The sequence below is a fragment of the Acanthopagrus latus genome, chromosome 1 (assembly GCF_904848185.1).
Source record: "Acanthopagrus latus isolate v.2019 chromosome 1, fAcaLat1.1, whole genome shotgun sequence".
NCBI classification, from domain to species: Eukaryota; Metazoa; Chordata; class Actinopteri; order Spariformes; family Sparidae; genus Acanthopagrus; species Acanthopagrus latus.
Window position 1 is genome coordinate 1,811,159 of NC_051039.1, and position 20,732 is coordinate 1,831,890.

Here is a 20,732-nt window from a genome sequence, read left to right on the forward strand (position 1 = left end):
TGTGTGTAAATATACATTTGTATCTTCATCAATCATCCTTTTCTTCTTTCAGTCAGAATCTGTGGGATTCGAAGTCGTTCAAGTGACGGCGACGGACGCCGACAGCACCGCAGCGAACAACGCAATCACATATTCCCTTGTAATAAGATTTACCATTATTTATACAAGCTTAATGAATCTTTCTACTTGACCACTACAACTAGTTACTGAAAGTACCTGAGCTAAAGATTAAATGACAACCTTTTTTTAATTGGGAGATATTTGTTGCTTATCACTGCACTGAAACACAAGTGAATTTAAACACTATAAACCAAACCAACAAGAGAAGTGCAGCAGTTTGACATTTACATTAAACACAAGAAAGAACAAGATTTGAACACAGCCTGGATTAATGAAGTACACTCCCTCCATCATGAATAAAAGAGTCACTCTTGCCACTCTGCTTCTACAAGTGTCATTATGAGTTAAAAGTAAAACATAATGTTCATTATGAAAATGTGATGTTCTTCCATAAGGAACCAGCTTCAGAGGTCTTTGAGGTGACCAGCACAGGAGCTGTACGCTTGAAGAAACGTTTAAACTACAATTCAGTCCAGCAGTACATCTTCACAGTGAGGGCCAGTGTGAGTAAAAGTAAAAGTATTGATACTGACAGAAATAACAAATACAGAAATAACGTGAATGACATGACTACCTGATTGATCTGCTCTGTCTATGTTGTTCTTCACTACAGGATCCCTTGGATTTTAGTGACACAGCCACTGTGGTGATTAACGTAGAAGACTTTGACAACTTGTATCCATATTTCAGCCACAGCTTGTACCAGGCTTTTATTCCAGAGAATCAGGTGAGTCTCTTAAATTAAATACTACAAGTGAAGAGGCCTCGTGGATGAGAGGTGAAACATCAGAGTCCAGTTTCCTACAATATAACACCCAGAAATACCTTCAGCTTCAATACTACAATATTTCTCTCACAAGTCTTGACATGTCTCACCTTCCACAATGTCAGAACACTTTTTTATTTAAAGAAACGTTATTTAGAAACCCCCACGGTTTCTAACCCTAACTCAAATTCCAGGTCAGTAACAGTTTGCAGTTTGCTAGCAGCAAGTGAGTGAGAAGTTTGTTGAGTTGAGTTTGAGGACAGAATTTGAACATTAACCACTTACACATTACATATTTCAGGATGGACCTTTCCCGACCATCGAGCCAGAGGCGATAAAAGCTCAGGACGGAGACACCGGGATCAACGTGGCTCTGATTTATAGCATCAGTGAAGGTAAATACAACAGGAAGATAAAGCTACAAATTCAGCTCAGACAGGCGAAACACTAGTATATGTAAAGAAACGCTCCGTATTTAACCTCGTCTTTGTGTGTTTAGTGTTTCCAGCAGAGTATCAGAGTAACTTCCACATTGACTCCAGCAGTGGAGTTTTGTCTGTGCAGACTCCAATAGACAGAGAAGAGATGAGCAGCAGTGTGATCTCTGTCAGCATCAAGGTAACAACATCCTAATAACTGGTTACATGTGAGGCCCATAGTGCACGTCAGGCAGAGGCTCCTGTATTTGTAGGAAAAGTAAAGCTTATGTGTACGTTTGAAAAGTGAAAATATAAACATAGACATTAAATATTGTTTAACATATTTTCAAATAGAACAGAAATATGTAATGTGGGCAGCTGATGTTCTTCTCCTCTGTGTCTGAGCCTCCTGTTTGTTTGGCAGGTGCCTTAAATGTCTCTGCCTAGGTCATTAGTTAGTTACTAGCTAGAATGATTATTGGCTCGAAACAAAAGAATAATTAAAGGGAAAGTTTCAAAAATGAAAATTCAGTCACCATCTCCTGCCTCCATGCTGATGGAAAGTAAAGTGAAGTTTCATAGTCCAAAGTGTTTCTGGAGCTTCACAGTAAAACAGCGTTGCGTGTTGTCCCTTTAATGATTATCTGTAATATTCTGTCTGCAGGCGGCTCAGACAGACGACAGCTTGAAGACGGCTAACGCTGTGGTGTCTGTCACCATCGAGGATGTGAATGATAACGCTCCAAAGTTTGACCGGTCCAGCTACTCTGTTTCACTTCTGGAGAATTCTCCTGTTGATGCTGTCGTGTTCAGAGCTGTCATCACCGACCTGGACCAGGTAGATTTTACTAAAAACCACACTTGGATATTGATTAATAATGATTATTCAATAATCTACTCCATGATCCTCTTTCTCCAGGGAGGATTTGTGGGAACATTGCAGATCCTTCCAGAATCAGCTCCCTTCTCTATCGGTTCTGATGGGACGGTCAGAGTGAAGGACTCCACAGCTCTGGACAGAGAGACGACTACAAGCTTCACTTTTCAGGTGATCCAGATTTCACTTTAAACATAAACCCTGAGCTTTGTGGTTGTTGTAGGACTAGTGCAACAAATACTGCTGCAGGACATTATTATATCTTAGCATATTTACATTTTAAGTTAGATGCTGTTCTTTTGTTGGTTAAAAGGTCGAAGCAGCGGAGACGAATCCACCAAATAATGTTGCAACAGCAGAAGTCAGTGTGACTCTTCTGGATGAGAACGACAACAGTCCTGTTTTCACCAGTGACACGTACGAGGGAAAGGTGTTTGCAAATCAAACTGTGGGAATGTTGCTGGTCCAGGTGAGTGATTAAAGCAAGAAGAATATTGCTGATTATGATTTAAGTCCTTCTAATCAGTGTTAATTGGTTATTTAGTTGCACAGCCTGAAGGTGGCTCACTTCAGGTTGTATATAGTATTCTGATAGAAATAGATTTACATTAAAAAGCGAGTAACATCCCTTAAATTTGCATTCCACCTTGCATAATACTTAAAAACATTTGTTAATTGATTGATGTTATATTACTTTACACGTGTCAATCATGACAACTTATGCCTGTTGATGAGCGTAACAGGAGTTCCTCAAGGTTCAGTTTGAGGTCCCTTTCTTTTGTCCTTGCAATAAATAAAGGTGGAGATACAGCTACTTCCTTGTACGCTGGACCAACACATTTATTTCAGCCTCTCAAACAGACACATGCATCAGAGTAGGACACTTGTTGTTCACTACAAGATGTACAAGACCGCGGCAGCCCACAAACATCCGCTATGAAGCAACATTAGTGAATAATTTAATCATTGTGTCCCGAATGAGGAGAAAGCCGGTGGACAGCTGTAACAGATGCAGTCACGTTGCGTATCACTAAAGATACTGTGTCCGCACATACAGTGGAAAAGCCGAAGGTTCATCCACATGCTGAAAATGTTTGATCCCAGGTTAGTGCCATGAGGCCGCAACGGGGAGTGATGTCTTAAGCCAGAGGAAGCAGACGGGCTCGTCTTCCTGCCCAAAAACGTGTTAAAAAGACAGCCAGCACACACCTCGTTTCCTGTACATCTACAAAATGTGACGTTTACTATGCAGATGTTTTATTTAGTTCCATATCTTCAGGGATATAAAATGCTTTTATAAAAGGCACCTTTTGCAGATAAAGTATTTAATGAAAGGTATGTTAACACTATCAATACCAATACGGAAACTGATCTGTTTTTACAAGAGCAAGCAATCTGACATATTTAATTTCTGTTTACAAAAGCATTTTATCAAAAAGGGACACATTCTTTTCAAGTGAGTTTGAAGGTGCACTGTTTAAAATGGCAGGGCAGTTCTGTTAGAAAACAGAATCATGTTTGGTGTGAAATAATCAGAGATTACATCTTTTAGGCCATATCGCCCAGCCCTAGTTTGGGATGTTTTTGTTTTTTCTTGTCAACTTTAACATTTAACATTTTACAGCTTGTTGCCGTGTCGTTTTGATTTTACATTGTTGAAATCACTGTTAAGATGATTTGTATAATTTCACACAAAGGTTGAGGCAGCAGACGTTGACGATGGTGCAAATGGACAGATCACGTACTCGATCGACTTTGGGAACTCTGACGGCTACTTCTCCATCGAGGAGAAAACTGGAACGATCACACTGGCTAAAGAAATTCCTCTGGTTGAAAAAAGGATTTGGGAGTTCCCTCTCCACGTAACAGCCAGAGATGGTAGGTCTGAACAGTATTTCTCATAGTATTCAGCACAACCAGAAGTAGCACCAAATCACATGACTGTCTATCATGTGAAGCTCAGAGTGATTATTCAGTCCCTGTATATAACACAAACACAGGATACTTGGATTAAACTTCTCTCTGTGGGCTGAAACGTCCAACAACTGCATCTCAGTCAGAAGAGACATGTTGGGCACTTCACCTTTGGCACTATTGAATTCTTTTTGGTCATAAAGTTGTTATCACACCCATATAACTATATCATCTCCAACTGTCCATGGCTGATGTCGTCTTTCAAACATGCTTTTTGAGGTTTCCAATTCCTAGCATGGTGTAATTTAAACACTGAGCCATTAAGAGCCCAGAGCTCTTATCTTAAATAACTTAAATATTTAGATTGTAGACGGGCTCAGATGAGATGTCGTACAGTCTGGTTTACTTGAAGCAAACTGAGGTTTTGGTGGAGTGTGAAACACCCTGAAAAACACATGAACACATTCAACCACCTCTAAGACAGAAGTTAGAAAAAAAGAGTCATCATGCTCAATATTAAAATTAATTATGATATGTTTTCTCCATCTCTCCTCTAGGTGGCACCGTATCCCGCTCTACTACCGCACAGGCGATCATTCGTGCTCAACCCATGAACGAGCCTCCACAGTTTTCCAAACCGCTTTACGAAGCCTCCATCGTCAGCATCGCTCCGTATAAAACCCCTGTTGTCACTGTCAAGGTAAAAACACACCCAGCCGCTGTCAGCTCACACCTGATGGAAAACATCCTCCTCGTCTCCAGAAACACAAACTGTGATCTGGGCAGGTTGAGCTGAGCTGTGAGCGACGTGGTTAATGTGTCACTGAGCCTGTTATCTGATCGCTCACTGGAACGTTTCCATGACTGTCAAAAGCTCAAAGGGTTGAGACAAAATGGAGACGTCCAAACAGGCGATACTGCCACGATGCAGCCAAGATCAGCAAAACCTGATGAATCACTTCAGTGAACTGAATCAATTTCACTTTGAGTCAATCAGTCTTGAGAAAACACGATCCTGCACGCTGCTCCTGCTCAGCACAACAAGTAGAGGACAAGACATCCATCTTGACACACGGACCAAAACTCATTTATTAATACCTGTAATGTTTTTAATTCTAAATCCTCCCCCTCTCCAGGCTTCAGACCCCGATGTGGGTGACCAGTGTTGGCTGGTCTACAGTCTGGAAGACAATACTTACTTTGATGTGGATCCGTCCACCGGTCTGGTGTTTGTGGTGTCAGCAGTGGAGCTGGCTGGACAGAAGGTTGAGTTGAAGGTGCACGCTGACGACCTCCAAGGACTTCGAGCTACGACCAGGGTGGAGGTGAGTGGAGGAAAATGTACAGACGTTTGTTGAAAAGAACTCAGCATCCAGTAGAGGCCACATACAAGTCTGAGTCAAAATAAATGTGTCGATAACTTTTGATAAAGATGGAGGAAGGACATCGAAGGGAGCCTTGAATTCGTTAAAAACAACTTTTCTGAAATCTCGATAACTCATTTTCAAGATGTGTGGATGATGCTGAGGTGAGGGGACTGACTGGAGGCAGGAGGTAAAGTACGTTGCATTCTCTGTCAGAAAGACGATGAATTTGTCTTCAAAATAAGAGCTTTACATTGCACGCTATTGGAGTTTAGAATTGTGTTCTTAGCGGGGGGCTTTTAGCTTTTAGAGGGAAGGCTTCACTGCATTAACAAAGGCACAACAGGGCTCCATCGCTCCACGAAAAGAGATCTTTGGAGCCTTAATGTATATGTAATTTGCTCCATTTGGTAAAGGTCCCATAGTTTCTGGATCCATATATTATAGGTGGGTGGGTCTGGTTTCAACCATCTAATGGTTATACTTTTTAATGCAGCAGTGATCAATATATTAAATAAATATTTCTTGGCCCTCCCCACCAGGCCTTCAGGAATCATGCCCAATAGAGCCACTGTAGGTTCCCGTGGGACATGTAGTTGGAAAACCACTTCAAGGGCATCAAATACCTCTTTCCAATAAACTCTTAATTTAGGACAGGACCAGAATATATGAGTGTGATTGGCACTATGTGCTCCACAGTTCCTCCAACACGAGCTTGAATGAGTTGGGCCCATCCTGGCTACCATTTCTGGCATCCTAAAATATCTAGTAATTATTTTCCACTTAAATTCCTTCCAGGTATTCGAGTCTGTTGTCAGGTGTGCCTCAGTGCACACCTGCCTCCAGGTATCCTGTGATATAGGCATGTTCATCTCCTCCTCCCACCTCCGCTTTATCTGTAGGGAATTATGTGAATTCATAGATAGAAAGATATGGTATCATTTACTAAGTATTTTCTTATCCCTATTTCCTGTCTGTATTTCTATTAGGAACTCTTCTATGAGGGTGGGTATTGTCAGTTTAGTATCCAAATTCAGAAATTAAATCTGCATATAATATTTTATGCTCTTCTTTATTTATAGCGATTCCCTTTATATTATCATTGTCCCTAATAAGCTGAGCAAATGGTTCAGTTTGTATCCAATTTACAAAATTTGGGCCAAATTTAAATCGCTTTAATGCCAGAAGCAAATATTGCCACGAGACCCGATCCAATGCCTTTTGAGCGTCCAGGGATAAAATCATTGATTCGGATTTCTGATCTTTTTGATGAGATATTATATTTACTAGGCGCCATAAGTTATCTCCGTAATATCTTCCAGTGATAAATCCTGTCTGGTCTGGATGGATAATTTGAGTAATTATCCGATTAACTCGTCTGGCTAAAATTGCTGTGAGTATACGTAGGTCAGCATTCAATAATGAAATCGGTCTATAGGACTGACATTCAGTTGGGTCTTTACCCTCTTTGTGTGTTACCACAATGGTTGCTTCTACCCAAGATGGTGCCATAGTTTTGGATTGTAGTGCATAATGATATGCTTTTAATAACAGGGGAGCCAGTTGATCTTTAAAAGTTTTGTAAAATTCATTAACATAACCATCAGGACCGGGGCTTTTGTTGTTTTTGAGTGCTGAAATCACCTGCTTAATCTCCCATTCCTCTATAGGCTCATCTAACTCCTTCGCTGTTGCTTCTGATAGTTCAGTCAATTTTATGTGATTTAGGCACTATTTTATCCGGGCTTGTGACGTAGGTACCTTGTGATTTTATTCTTTGTACTGTATTAGATGATTGCTGTTTCCTCAATCTAAACGCCATTAATCTACTTGCCCTGTTACCATATTCATAGTATCTGATTAGTGAATCTTAAGCTTCCCTCAATCTTATCTGTTAAAAGACTGTTAAGTTCTCTGCGCGCTGCATTCAAATCCTTTATGAAACGAGCCGACGTGGATTGTTTATGTTTGTGTTCCAGTTCTTTTATTTTGTTTTCTAACTCATGTTGTTTGGCGTCCCTCTCCTTTTTCCCAGCAGATGTGAAGGAGATAATGCGCCCCCTGTTGTAGGCTTTTGCACAATCCCATAGTATAAGGGGTGTTGTTTCAGGTGAGGTATTGATATCCAAGTAGCTCTTAAGCTCTGCTGTGATAAAGGAGGTAAATATTTTATCATCAAGGAGTGACGCATTAAGTCTCCATTGTTTAGATGTTGGTCTATGGCCTACATCCCACTTTAATAAGACAGGTGCATGATCAGAGATAGTGATAGGCAGTATCTCAATGTCTTTAATCCTATATACTTCTGCCTTAGGTGTAAAGAAGAGATCAATCCTTGAATAGGAGATGTGTCTGCTTGAATAGAAGGTGAAGTTTCTAGTTCTCGGGAATTTACTCCTCCATACATCCACAAGGCCTGCCTCCATAGATTGAGACTTAAGTACTCTACTCATTCTGGAAACTGGAGCTTTAGAGGCAGGTTGTCGGTCCAATAATTGCGATAGCACACAGTTAAAGTCTCCTCCCAGCAATAACAACCCAGAACTGTATCGCAATATCATAGTAAACAGTGCTATGATGAAACTAGGGTCATCCTCGTTGGGTGCGTATGCATTTATAAGGGACACTTGTATGCCATCAATTAGTCCATTAACCAGGATATATCTCCCTTCAGTGTCTCTTTGTAACAATGTTTGTGTGAAATTTATTTGTCTGTGCATAAGAATCGATACTCCTCTCCTTCTCCCCGACCGGTGTGAGGAATAATATATTTTGTCTGCCCAGGATTTCCTTAGTTTTTCATGTTCCGTGTCAGATAGATGTGTTTCATGTAGAAATGCTATTTGACAGTTAAGGCGTTTCAACTGTTGCAAAATTTTCTTTCTCTTAACAGGACTATGAAGACCTTTAACATTATAGCTTATAACGTTTAGTGCATCCATTATTTAAATTTTACAGTTAGAAGCTAAATTCCCTGAGAATGTAAGCAGGGAGGAAGAGATGGGAGGTGGAAACGGCCAGCCCTCGCCTAAGTGATATACCTCTGTCATGTAGGTTATGAGGGGAGGAGCCCAATTAAAAGCCAGAGGGAGCGGAATAAGTGAAAGGTATTCACTACAGCTGTACCAATAATTTTTAGCATCCCTAATAATCATAGGAATTTGGATATGGAAAAGGAATGGTATCATTGTTATTTCTGTAGTTAATGCAGGATCCTCGGGGAACAAGAGGATCAGAACAAGAAGAACACAACACACACAAAATCTATAATCAACTAACATTGACAGTAGTACAAAAGGACTTAGTCCCTAGCCTCTATGACAGGTAGCCAAAGTGCACAGTCTAGCTCGAATTTGACCGTGCTATGAGCACGCTAAGACAAGGAGGGAAAAAACCAGAGGTAGACAAAGAGAAGAAAAGCAAAAGTAATTAGATGGATAAATTAAAGCTATCACGTGTTCGCCATTCAGGCCCCTGCAGTCTAGCGGATATGTGAAAACAAACAGCTTTTAAAAAAAAAAAAAATAGTAGTAGTAATAATAGTAATACTAGTCATCGGTATTGCGCACGTAATTTGGTGAGAATATTGTTTTCTCTTATGGAGGTAGGCTCACCGACTGTTAGTTAAACAGGTAGTACTATGCATACACCTACACACACGTACATACCTACACATACTCATATTATTACATCACCTCCACACCTATGTATGTAACATCAATAGAACAAGTGAAGTATATAAGGCTCCGTTCGTCTGGTTTAAGACACCATAAGAAGGATATCTATCAAAGTATAGGCAAGTCAGTAACGTGAAAGACAGAAGTCAGAAGTTATTTCTTCATCATTAGTTCTCAGTTTTGTTATCATTGCAGATAAGCATGTACTCAGCCTTCGGTCTCTGTCGCTGTGTCGATTGTCTTTTTAATGTACTCCATGGCCTTTTTGGGGTCCAGAAAGTCTCTGTCCTCCTCCTTGTACGAGATCCGAAGTCTGGCCGGGAAAAATAATCCGTATCGGACTCCTTGACAACCTCGCAACTCCTTTCGTACATCCGTGAAAGCGGCTCTAGCTTTGGCAACGCTGGAGGTGTAATCGGGAAATATGGCGATGCGGCTCCCGTTGTAGGTGAGGGGTGCTCTGTCTCGGGCTCTCTGCAGGATCTCCGCCGCATCTCCATCGTGGTGTAGTTTCGCGATTATCACCCGTGGCCGATCTCCTGGTTTCCTTGGGGCAAGTGTGCGGTGAGATCGATCTATTTTTATGTCTCGGTCCATCTGGAGGGCTTCTTTGATAACTTTTGCCACCTCTTTGGGGGAGCTGGATTCCGGCCGTTCTTCAATCCCCACAATACGGATATTACCCCGTCTCATTCTCCCCTCCATGTCCTCGCATCGATCCTTTAGGGTTGTTACTTGGCTTTTGAGGTTGGTTACCGTGGTTTGTAGCGCAACCACTTCATCAGACCATGTTGACAACCCGCCTTGTACATCGCACACATCTGCCTTAATGTTGTCGACTTCTGATCTAATTGCCGCCATGTTGTTTTTAATTTCGGATTGTACCGCTTGCAGCTCTGATTTGAGGGTATCAAAATCTTCCGCCAAAGCTTTTTTTAAGTTCTTCTCTTACGACTGTAGAGTATTCTCTCCTCAGCGATGATAAAATATCAGCCTTCAGTTCTTCAGTAACCATATCCGGGCTTTTGCTTCGAATGGGTGAAGACTGAACTTGGCTGTCGGGAGTACGCTGCCTCGTGTTTCTTGCCGGCCGCGGAGCACTGGTGGCGTTGCCGTATTTGTATTTTTGAAGCTTTTCCGCCATATAAAACTCGATTCTGGCCGCGTATATCGAGCTATGGTGTCCTCAGTAAACTAAAGTATTAGTCTTGATGTCAAAAATAGCTGTTTTTAAAGAAATTATCGTAGTTCCTGCAGGAACTCTGAAAGACACGTCTCACTCCATATCTTGCTCACTAGCGCCCCCTAGCTGCTCATCTTGATGTCTGCAGATGAAGTGATGGACTGACTGCTGTGATCAGCTGTTTCCTGGTTTTAAAACTCCCCGGCTGTGAGTCGCACAACAGTGCACGTTATCGACACGTCCGCCTATCTTACACAATTTCCGACATATCAACGTCTCAGATTTAGATCCCAATGGAGTTGGAAAAAAGTGTACCCTCTGAGGTGGCGAATTGGCGGACCATGCACTGTCAAACAGAAGTGCACAAGAAGGTGGTGCAGGTCATAGCATCAACACAGAGTAGTATGAATCAGTTTTTGTAGATGGAGGAAAAAAATATATATATCCTAGCTCAGCTTTTTCAATTTGTATTCTCTCTGTCTTTTTTTTAAATAATTCTTTTTGCCTGTTTTCACGATTTTATTTAGCGATATTTATATGAATATAAAATAACTGAATCACCCTCCTCCCAATTTCTCAAACATAATAAAATGGTGTTTATTGAGCTTTTAAAATTTGTTTCACAGCAAATGATCATGCAGTCATTAGAACTTTTTATACAGTAATAATTCTACAGGCCCGAAAAAGCTCCAACACTGTGAGAATAACTGATTTATTTTTAGTCTTACAGCTTCCTCTCCTGATATTTTGATGTCCTCTGGTGGATTTTGTTGAATTTTACATGTGATTCAATCAAGAACATTTCAGTATAAATGTGAAATAAGATTCCTACTCTCACCGCTCTCTGTTCTGCCTCCAGGTGACAGTCGGGGGAAATGTGAGCAGCAGCGACGTGGTCGTCATCCGTCTCAACCAGCCAGTTAACACCGTGGAGAACAAGACCGCTGACATGGAGCGGTAAGACAAGTTCAGCCCACCTTAAAGACTCTTTGGAAATCTTTTGTTTCCAGTTTATACCATTTGTGATCTATTTCCTCCTCTCAGTTCTTTAAGTAACGCTCTGGGCTGGACCGTGGACGTCATCAAGGTATCCGATACCAACAAACGAGCCTCTGAGTCCAGGATACAGAGGGCAGCCGTGTGGACTCGGGTCAGCTTCATCTGTTTGGATGGAGGGACGGTGGTGTCCGGTGAAGAAGTCACAACGTAAGAGTTTGAATTTTAATGATGACATTTTGATTTAAATGTTATCATTTAAAGTGTGAATCAGCATTTACAAGAAAAAAAATGTATCCAAAGAGAACACTAAAAAGAACTGTTACTGTCATTTACTGTTTTCACCTTATTAGTCATGTGACAGCTGTAATATAATAACAATTCACAGTATTTTTATGTAGAACCTTTTCTGAACAAGGTTAAAAATGTTTGTACAGGACATAAATAAAATTCAGTCCCTAATTGTAATTTAATAATTTAATGTGTAAGTTAAAAAGTTGGAGCTGACCTCTTGTGTCTGATCCATCAGGAAGCTGCAGAGCCAATCAGAAGCTGTGAGGGCGGAGCTAGTCAAAGTGTTTGGTGACAGTCTTCAGTTTGAGATCGAGACAGAGCCTCAAGGCCCCGCCTCCAACCAGACTGTGGCCATCACTGTGGGCATCCTGGTGCCTCTGGTCCTGGTGGGAGTGACTGTCTTTGTCATCATCAGGTGAGACTGAACACAACATGACTCAGGCTGGCTCTTCTTGTTTATGTCTTTATTTTTGGTGAATGTTATTTGAACTTGTTTGTCTTTTTCTGCCTTGTGTAAAATAAGAAAAAACTGAACTGTTTAGCCTCAGAGCTGTCGTCTCTACAGGACCGTCTAATTTTTTAACTTAACAAAAACACTTAATGTAAAACACATAATTTCAGCTGCTGCAATTTGCTGCTGTGATTTTCCTTCTCACCTGTATTCTCTACAAGAATTAAGGTTGAAAAGCTCATGCAAATATCAAACAACCGTCATTTTTGTTTCACAAATTGATACAGAAAGTAATTTGATATTCACGTTCCTAAAATTAATCAAAAGGTGGACACTAATGATGAACCTTAAACTGTTTTAACGAGAAGTTAACCAGATTTTTTGTATCAGTTTTAATTCAAAGTATGTAATACTTAAGTTAAAATGTCTAACTTCAATGTGTTTAATCTCTCAGGGTCAAGAAGAAGAAGAAGAAGCGTCGTCGCAGACAGAGTATTGACTTGAGAATGAACTTATGAGCAACTCGTCATGTTAAAATGGCATCACAGCTGTTAAAGTCCTGTTTTTTGAAAGAAGCCCCCTAGTTATGTTTTCTTTTTCAAAAATGTGAATAATATTAAAGCAGCTCTGCTATAACTTTTGTTTCCATGTACATAATCTGTAAAAATATTTTTTTTCACCATTTGAATTTGTTTGGAATTTTTCTTTTCTGATATTTGTAAATATATGAAACAAAATCTGTGAGAAAAAAAGACTTTATTCTGTTGATTTGTAAATAAAAATACTGTCAAAGAACTGAACATCAAAATGTTTCATATTTGGAGCAACAGGATATAAAACCGTCTTCTTACAAGATGTGAACTGAAGACAAGTGATGAGATCGTCCTGAAGTCAGAGGGTTTGAATTTAAAAAAATAAAAATAAGACTCACAGTTTAATACCAGTATCCAGCCTCCTCAGAACAAACTGAGGATCTTTACAAAACACTTGAGAATTCAGGATTTTGGTGAATTTTAAAATGCAGGAAAGGGAAAGAGGAAGGCTGCAACAACTGTCACTCAGTTATTTTACTGATTAATCAATTCATCACTGGGAGTTAAAGTGTAAGAAAACAATAGAGCTGCAAGAATCCTCCTGCGATTATTTTCACAGATATTGACGTTTGACGAGAGAGGAAATGACTACAAGCTACTTCCGGTGGCCATCTTTGTTTGAAACTGTTCGCGGTCGGCAGTTGTTAAGAAGCGGATGTTCCAGGTGTAGCGGACAGTTGGTCTTTTTAAGAGCTGGATACAAGTTATTTGGGGACCTGGAAGTACTGTGAAGACAGCGGTAAGTGTTCTCAAACGAGCTGCGGGGATTTGAGTTTGGTGTTAATTGTCTGTGAGAAAACCTGAGCATTATTGTGATGTTTACTGCTAGCTTAACTGTTAGCTTTGTGGTAGCTAACCTGCGGCTCTTCTCCCCCTCTGCACTGGCTCCCTGTGACTTCCACATTTTGCATGTAAATGGGTAATATTATGATAATATAATGTGACGCACTTTAACAAACACGTGGGAATTAAGAAAACCTGCATACAGTTCTGTGTTGCTATTCTGTTTCTAGTTATAGTAGGCTTGTTCTTTTTGTTTCATAAATGCACCAAAAATGGCCCAATTGAAATGAAAATGCAAAGTTCAAGTACCTTACAAGCATAAGTATTCCACTGCAGAGTTGCCACATCATTCAGAAATACTAATGAATGCTCATTTGTCCCTTTTAATAATCTTGATCTGCTAATTTAGACTTTTTAGGCAGTGTTACCTTCAGTATAAGATACAAATTAGCTTTCTGGCTCAGTTTTAGGATTGTTGTGTGAAACTTGTTCTAACTGCAAAGGTAGACTCTCTCTCTCTTTCCTTACTGCTACCTTACTCTTTTTGGAAAGGAATTATTATTTTATATACTCATCACTATACTTTTTACAGAAGTCCTTTAATTAAACATTTCTGTTTTGTAACTTTTTAAACCTTTTCTGATTTTCATTTGTAATTCATTGAAATAGAATGAAAGTGAAAGAAAGGGTGTAGCACTGGAGATGTGGTGTTTATTCTTCCTGCACATAACAGTGAAATCATTTTTTCTCTTGTGTTAAGATTAAATAACAAATAATTGTGTATAAGTCTGTGTTTTTATTGAGGCAAAAAAGTAACGAATAATTGGTAATTGATTTGAACTGTAAGCATTACTACACTTATCCACTCAGAAAGTTAAGTAACAAAATGGTATAAAGTAACAAAGTTACTTTATAATCACTTTATAATCAACGCTGAAGTTCGAAAGGTTGCTACTACAGTTGCAGTTGACTAAAATTGGACTGGATCGGATTTCTCAGAGTTAAAATAAAATACCTAGATCAGTCAATTTATAGTCGCATTATTTCTGCATGTATACGTTACATCAGATGGTCAGATCTTCTGTTAGTTTGTTCCATTTTTCTAGCAACAACAAGAACAAAATGCTGCTTCTTTATTTTGTCATGGGTCTATCTTTTAATCTATAAAATAAAATCCCTCTAATCAAGACATAATGATAATTCAAATACAGTGCTGGCATGAATGTGGTCATCGCATGAACAAATACTCTGGTATGGAATTCAGATCAAAAATGAAAAGCACTAATACATGTGAGAATTGCAGAATATCAAATGTCCCTACAAAAATACAAGTGAACGAGTCTATTGGTAATACTGTCATTTCTATTTATTTAATTATTTTGCAATTTAGCTTCAAATGACTGTCATAGTGTGAGAAATTACTAGAATTATGCTTGCTCTATATAGTAATAATAAAGTTATATTATAAACTTGTTTGTTCTCAAAGCGAAGGGAGTTTGTTGCAGTCAAGGTGAATTTTTGGAGCTGCTGACGTTCTAACATATCTCTTTTACCTGAGTCACAGCTTTCCCAAAACTTAACTACGACCCCATCTTGATCTTCTGCCAAATCCCCCAAGACTCCATCCTCCTCTGCACCTGCCACTTCCTCTGTGTCTGCCAAATCCTTAAAGACCCCAACCTCCCCTGCGTCTGCCACCACCTCTACGTCTGACACTTCCTCTGCGCCTGACGCCTCCTCTGCGCCTGCCACCACCACCTCCTCTGCGTCTGCTACGTCCTCTAAGACCCCAACCACCTCTACGTCTGACGCCTCCCCTGCGTCTCACACCTCCTCTCCGCTTGACGCTCCTGCTGCGCCTAACGCCACCCCTGCGCCTGACACCACCTCTCCGTCTACCACCTCCTCCGTGCCTGATGCCGCCCCTGCGCCTGACGCCACCTCCCCTTCTGCCACTTCTTCTGCGACTGACGCCACCTCTGCGCCTGACGCCACCTCTGTACCTGACGCCACCTCTGTACCTGACGCCACCTCTCCGTCTGCCTCCTCCTCTGCGCCTGACGCCACCCCTGCGCCTGACGCCACCTATTCGTCTGCCACCTCCTCTGCGCCTGGCACCACCTCTGCGTCTGGCGAGACCTCCGCGCCTGATGCCTCCCTTGCGCCTGACCCCACCTCTCTGTCTGCCGCCTCCTCTGCGCCTGATGCCTCCCTTGCGCCTGCCGCCACCTCTTCACCTGATGCCTCCTCTACGCCTGCCGCCACCTCTGCGCCTGATGCAACCTTTGCGCCTGGCACCACCTCTGCGCCTGACACGATCTCCACGCCTGATGCCTCCCTTGCGCGTGACGCCACCTCTGCGTCTGCCACCTCCTCTGCGTCTTCCCCTTTGTCCTCCCCTTTTTCTTCGCCTTCTCATTCCTATGCCTTTTTGCCCCTTACACCTTCTCATTCCTCTGCCTTTTCCCCCCTTACGTCTTCTCATTCCTCTGCCTTTTCCACCCTTACTTCTTCTCATTCCTCTGCCCTTTCCCCCCTTACGCTTTCTCATTTGTCTGTCTTTACATCCTTTACGCCTGCTCATTCATCTGCATTTCCTCCCTTGTGAGGGTGGTGCACCTCCATTTGGAATCACGCCATTTCCTATACCATTCTCAGGACCGCCTTGTGAGGGTGGTGCACCTCCATTCGGATTCACGCCATTTCCATTACTATTCTCAGGACCACCTTCTGAGGAAGATGCCCCTTCGTTTTCACTACTATTACCAACACCACCTTCTGAGGAAGATGTTCCCTCATCTTCTTTTTCACTACCATTATCAACACCACCTTGACTGCCTGTGGATGGCGTGGGGGGCTGGCTAGGGCTGGGACCCGACATTGTTTCGTCTGAAACACAAGAGTGTGCAACTTGATCATCACTAGAGCAACTGGTGCAATTCATCCTACCATCCTGTTTATCACAACGGAATATGTTGCTTACACCAATTGCACCTCGGGTACCATTGTAGGTCCCGAGTTGCTCAAGGGCTCCACTCAGCTCTTCCTCAGTATTGAGCCTACCATCACTGGGTTTGGATATTTTAGAAAACACCACAGCGTAATTACTCCATTGCAGAATGTGATTCATCCTTTTGAGGACGTTCTCACTATGATTACCGCTTGTACATTTTTCAACACATGGGGAGGCATAAGCATAGAGAAGCAAAAATTCAGTATCCTGCTTATTACTATGGTTAAACAAGTCGTCCAGGTGGTCCACAACACGTGACTCTGCTTGATCTCCTCCTTCACCCCCACCAAGAAGTCTGGCTGCAACCAACCTCCTGCCGATGTACACCTCATTCTTGTTGAGCTTTTCCTTCACTGCACCAACTGGATCACTTTTTGAGAGAGTTTCAAGGATATCGTTGATGTTCTGGTCATCTGGGATCCTTGCAGCTAGACTCAACTTGCCATCTGTCTGGTGCCTGTCAAAGAAAAACATAAGACATTCCACTATGTGTTTTAGATCTTTTGGGGCAGAACACAATATTCTGTAGATTGAAGATGACATCTTTCTTTTGAGATCCAACCCATCCCTTTAGCGGATTTTAAAGAGTCTTTGTCTCTGCACCTCGACAGTCCGTCACTGCGCTCTCCTTCAACATACCAGGAAAAAAGTGCCTTTGGAGTTGGGCTGCTTGAGCTTCCACTCATTATATGTAATTAGTGTAGTTGTTTTCAGTTATTTAATTAGGAGCCCCCCCCAAAGGACAGAAATGTTTTCATACCCCACCTCGAATTGAAATACTATTTAGAATCTGATGATATTTATTTATGTAATTATTTATCTGTATAAACCACTGTATGAGTTGCAGTATTCTGCATACAATGCCCTGATTATCAAAATGGTTTCATGCTGTCCTGCCAGAGATTTTAGGCATAAAACACAAACAAGTCTTTCCTCATTTTCGACAGTGTTCACGGTAAACCCAAGGGCTATGGAGGCATCGTCATATTTCCTGCTCCATAGTTCCCGACTTAAGGATTAGCAGAAGAGCTTGTGTTTGTCTCTTTTTTTAGGTTTGTGTGCTGGTGTCAACATGGAATGTTTTATTTTGAAAAGTAACCGGATGTTATATTGTTATTTCAGCGCTTGACTTCCTGTCTGCTCTGTGCAAAATTCGGCTGAATTGCTGCGTTGTGCAGATATGTCCCGGAGTGCCTACCACCCCCCCACAGTGGCTGCTAAAGACACAGCAGACCCAATCTGTGGCAGCTTTTATCGGTAAGGATCTATGGCATTATTCTGATGTTGACAACACCAGGTGTCGTCACCTGCTGAAGACACTGGAGCCGCAATAAAAGCTCCCGTCACGCAGCCATGTCACAGAAAAGGTTACACCTGCACTTTACCAATAAACCAAAGCCCAGGTAATTTCACAATGAGCCAAGCTAGTCGAGTATATGTATTCGCACTGGCTCAGCCAGTTAAGGCAATGGTAAAAATTTACATCAGTGAAACATATTTCATGTGTCAGTTAACATATTGTTAACTAGTAACAGCATTGTTCTAGTTTATGGGATGTTTTTGCTTTCTCAGAGCACAACATAAAGCATAAAAAGGGAGTTCATATATATTTATGACTGCCTGTATCATTTGATGAAAACATAGGCATGTGCAGTAATCGTGATGCATCGTAGAATCGAATCGAATCGGTGACAGAATAACCTGCTTTATTCCAGCTCACTTTTTCAAGATGCCATCTACAATTTCTGCAAGCCGGTTCTGGTCGACATCAGCCAGACTGTTTTCAGTAGAGAGGAAGAAGGCGAGCGCTGCAACCGTCCAGCAGAGGCCAGCCATCTGCACACAGATCGAGATGGGTAGCAGTTGAAGTAAGTAGAACGTACAGTGTTTTTTAAAGACGGTATCAGCATGAATAGGATAAAAACACAGAAAATAATAACTAGAGCAAATATATGATCATGTCAAAATGTAAAAACTAATACAGTAATCGTCACAGATTACAACATGCCTTCATAGTTATCATATCAAAAATGACACCTTAAAGTTGTACTTCTGTCAAGGCAGTTTGTGTTAATCTGATTACTTAAAACATTCTGCAACGACAATACATGAATCCATGTTGTGGCATGAGAGCCAAATTTATTTGATTTAATTTGTTTCAGCTTGTGGCTCTTATCAGGGTCATCAAAAAAACCTCACAACAACATTAAGATAAGGAAGGTATAAAAGTTAAGAAAAATATATATGAAAGACAGCCAATCATATACATCCACACACATATCAGCCAATGGAGCACCCAAAGAGGCTGGTTGGTTGTGGTCATGTGGCTTCAGGCCAGTCATTAGGCGTGTTCAAGTTGAACTCCAACACATTCATTATTTAAGAACCACTGTAAAACCTCAGTAACTGGAATTTCCTCATTCTTGCCCACATGTATTGTTAATTTTTTTTCGCGATAAATTTGACATTACGCTTGTTGTAGCTCCTCCTTCTTTGTCTGTTTGTCGCACTTTATAAAACTGCATCCTATTTTACAAATGTAAGTACCACCTCTGTGTTGCTCTTCTCAAATGTATTGACCAGATATAGTGTCATTAACGTCCTTTATTAGACACTCCCCTCACCTCTCTGTCACTCCTCAGTGTTTGAAGGTCAGCGTTTGACCTGAAGCCACATGACCACATAACCAACCAGCCTCTCTGGGTGCTCCGCTGGCTGATATGAGTGCATATGTACATGACTGGTTGTCTGTTATATTATTACCTATGCACCGTGGATATTGAGGACAAATTTCATCCTATTGGTGAGGCGTAGAATAAACATACAAAGGTCCATGACATGAACTGGACGGGCTGTAGTGAGTTGATATGGAACGACCCAATACTTCTGCTGTTACTGCATCATGCATATCAATTAAACTGTGACACTGGAATGTCATTGACAAATTTCACGAGTAGATGTCAGATAACTTCCTTTTTTTGTTGTTGTTTTTTCTGCAGTCAAGCTGTTAAAACCAGCATCAATAGAGGAACTCCTGTGCAAAACATGTCCATCAGTCTTATGAATACAATATGAACACACCACATACTTTAAACCATCTCAGAATTATTGTGCAGTGATGGACTTAATCCAGCAAACTGAAAAATACTAGAGAAAAAAAGAGAAGTTCTGCCAACCACGGACATTCTCAGCCTCTTATAGGGTTTAATGTGGCTTTATGAACTCTTTGGAAAACTGTTTGAAATGTTTACAAGGTGTCAGGAAAGATGAGATCCATTAAAGGCCTAATAACTGCATGAACTGAGAAACAATGATCACTGAAGCCTGTTGCTACCTCCTGAGAATGAAGCCAGATGCAGCCAAGTGAAAATCTTTTACCTTCTTGGTAGAGAAAGATGTCTGACGGATGCTGCCACCCACCTCTTCTGTTTTCCTCTCAGGTGCTGCTTCACTACCAACCGTCAGAAAGAAGGGCGTTTTTATAGAGGAGAAGTTGATGACATCCAACCCCTCAGAGTCACACCATGACCTTATTTGAACATATTTTTCTACAATTAGGAAGATGAAAGTATATTGAGACTGTAGGAGGTCTTGACTTTGATATGCATTGTAGTATTTCCTTCCTTTTGTTTGTTGTTGCTTCAGAAAAGGCCTTTGGAGAACTGGTAACAAAATGTTTTGTGTCTCAGAAAGTAAAACTCACCTGCAAACTGGTCACCTATTGGCTACAGTCACCTTTTTTTATGTCAACCAGGGTAGTAGAAGTGAATGAAGAGGGTTTTAGTTTTGTATGTTGTCACTTTTCTCATTTCTCCAGAGTTTGTAGGTCTGGTAAAACCAAATCTGTCTGCTCATTCTGACATAAAGATTGAAGATGGAGATGCGGACATACAGAAGGAAGTTCAAGTCAGGCTACCGTCTTCTACACTTCAGCTTTTTAGATAAATAAAGAGGAAGAGCAGCATGGACAATAATGTGAATTGCAACTTGCCTGGAGGCTTACGACTGCAAGGCGCTAATTCTCTTTTTTTTTCTGTATTGCTTCAGCAGAAAGTTGATAATAAACCACAGGTTTTACTCAGCAGTTCTTTTATTATTTAGATTTGGATTTTACAGCTGGTGTTGATCTTTAAAACTGCTTCTTCATCCTGATTCGCAGATTGAGGAGATTTCAGCAGAAACAAAGAGGGAAGAGATGAATCGGCTGTATGTCCGAGAAGAGGAAGAAACAACTGTGAGGCAACGCAAAAACTACACACATCTTTTTTTAATGATAGACATG

General features: G+C 41.1%; 1 protein-coding gene across 12 annotated transcripts in view; it reads left to right on the forward strand.

The window, feature by feature from the left end:
- The window catches only part of LOC119017776 (cadherin-23-like), a 101,113-nt gene that overhangs the window by 21,206 nt on the left and 59,175 nt on the right, over positions 1–20,732 (forward strand). For 3 of the 12 annotated variants that reach the window (XM_037094812.1, XM_037094827.1, XM_037094836.1), the window contains exon 2: positions 20,610–20,684. The exons of 5 other annotated variants lie outside the window; for them this stretch is intronic. In XM_037094812.1, coding sequence (XP_036950707.1) covers positions 20,610–20,684 — 75 coding nt within the window. Of the gene's footprint in view, positions 1–20,038; positions 20,685–20,732 lie in introns of those variants that run through there. 4 more of the 12 variants (XM_037094844.1, XM_037094854.1, XM_037094862.1 and 1 more) reach the window with 3 other exon arrangements.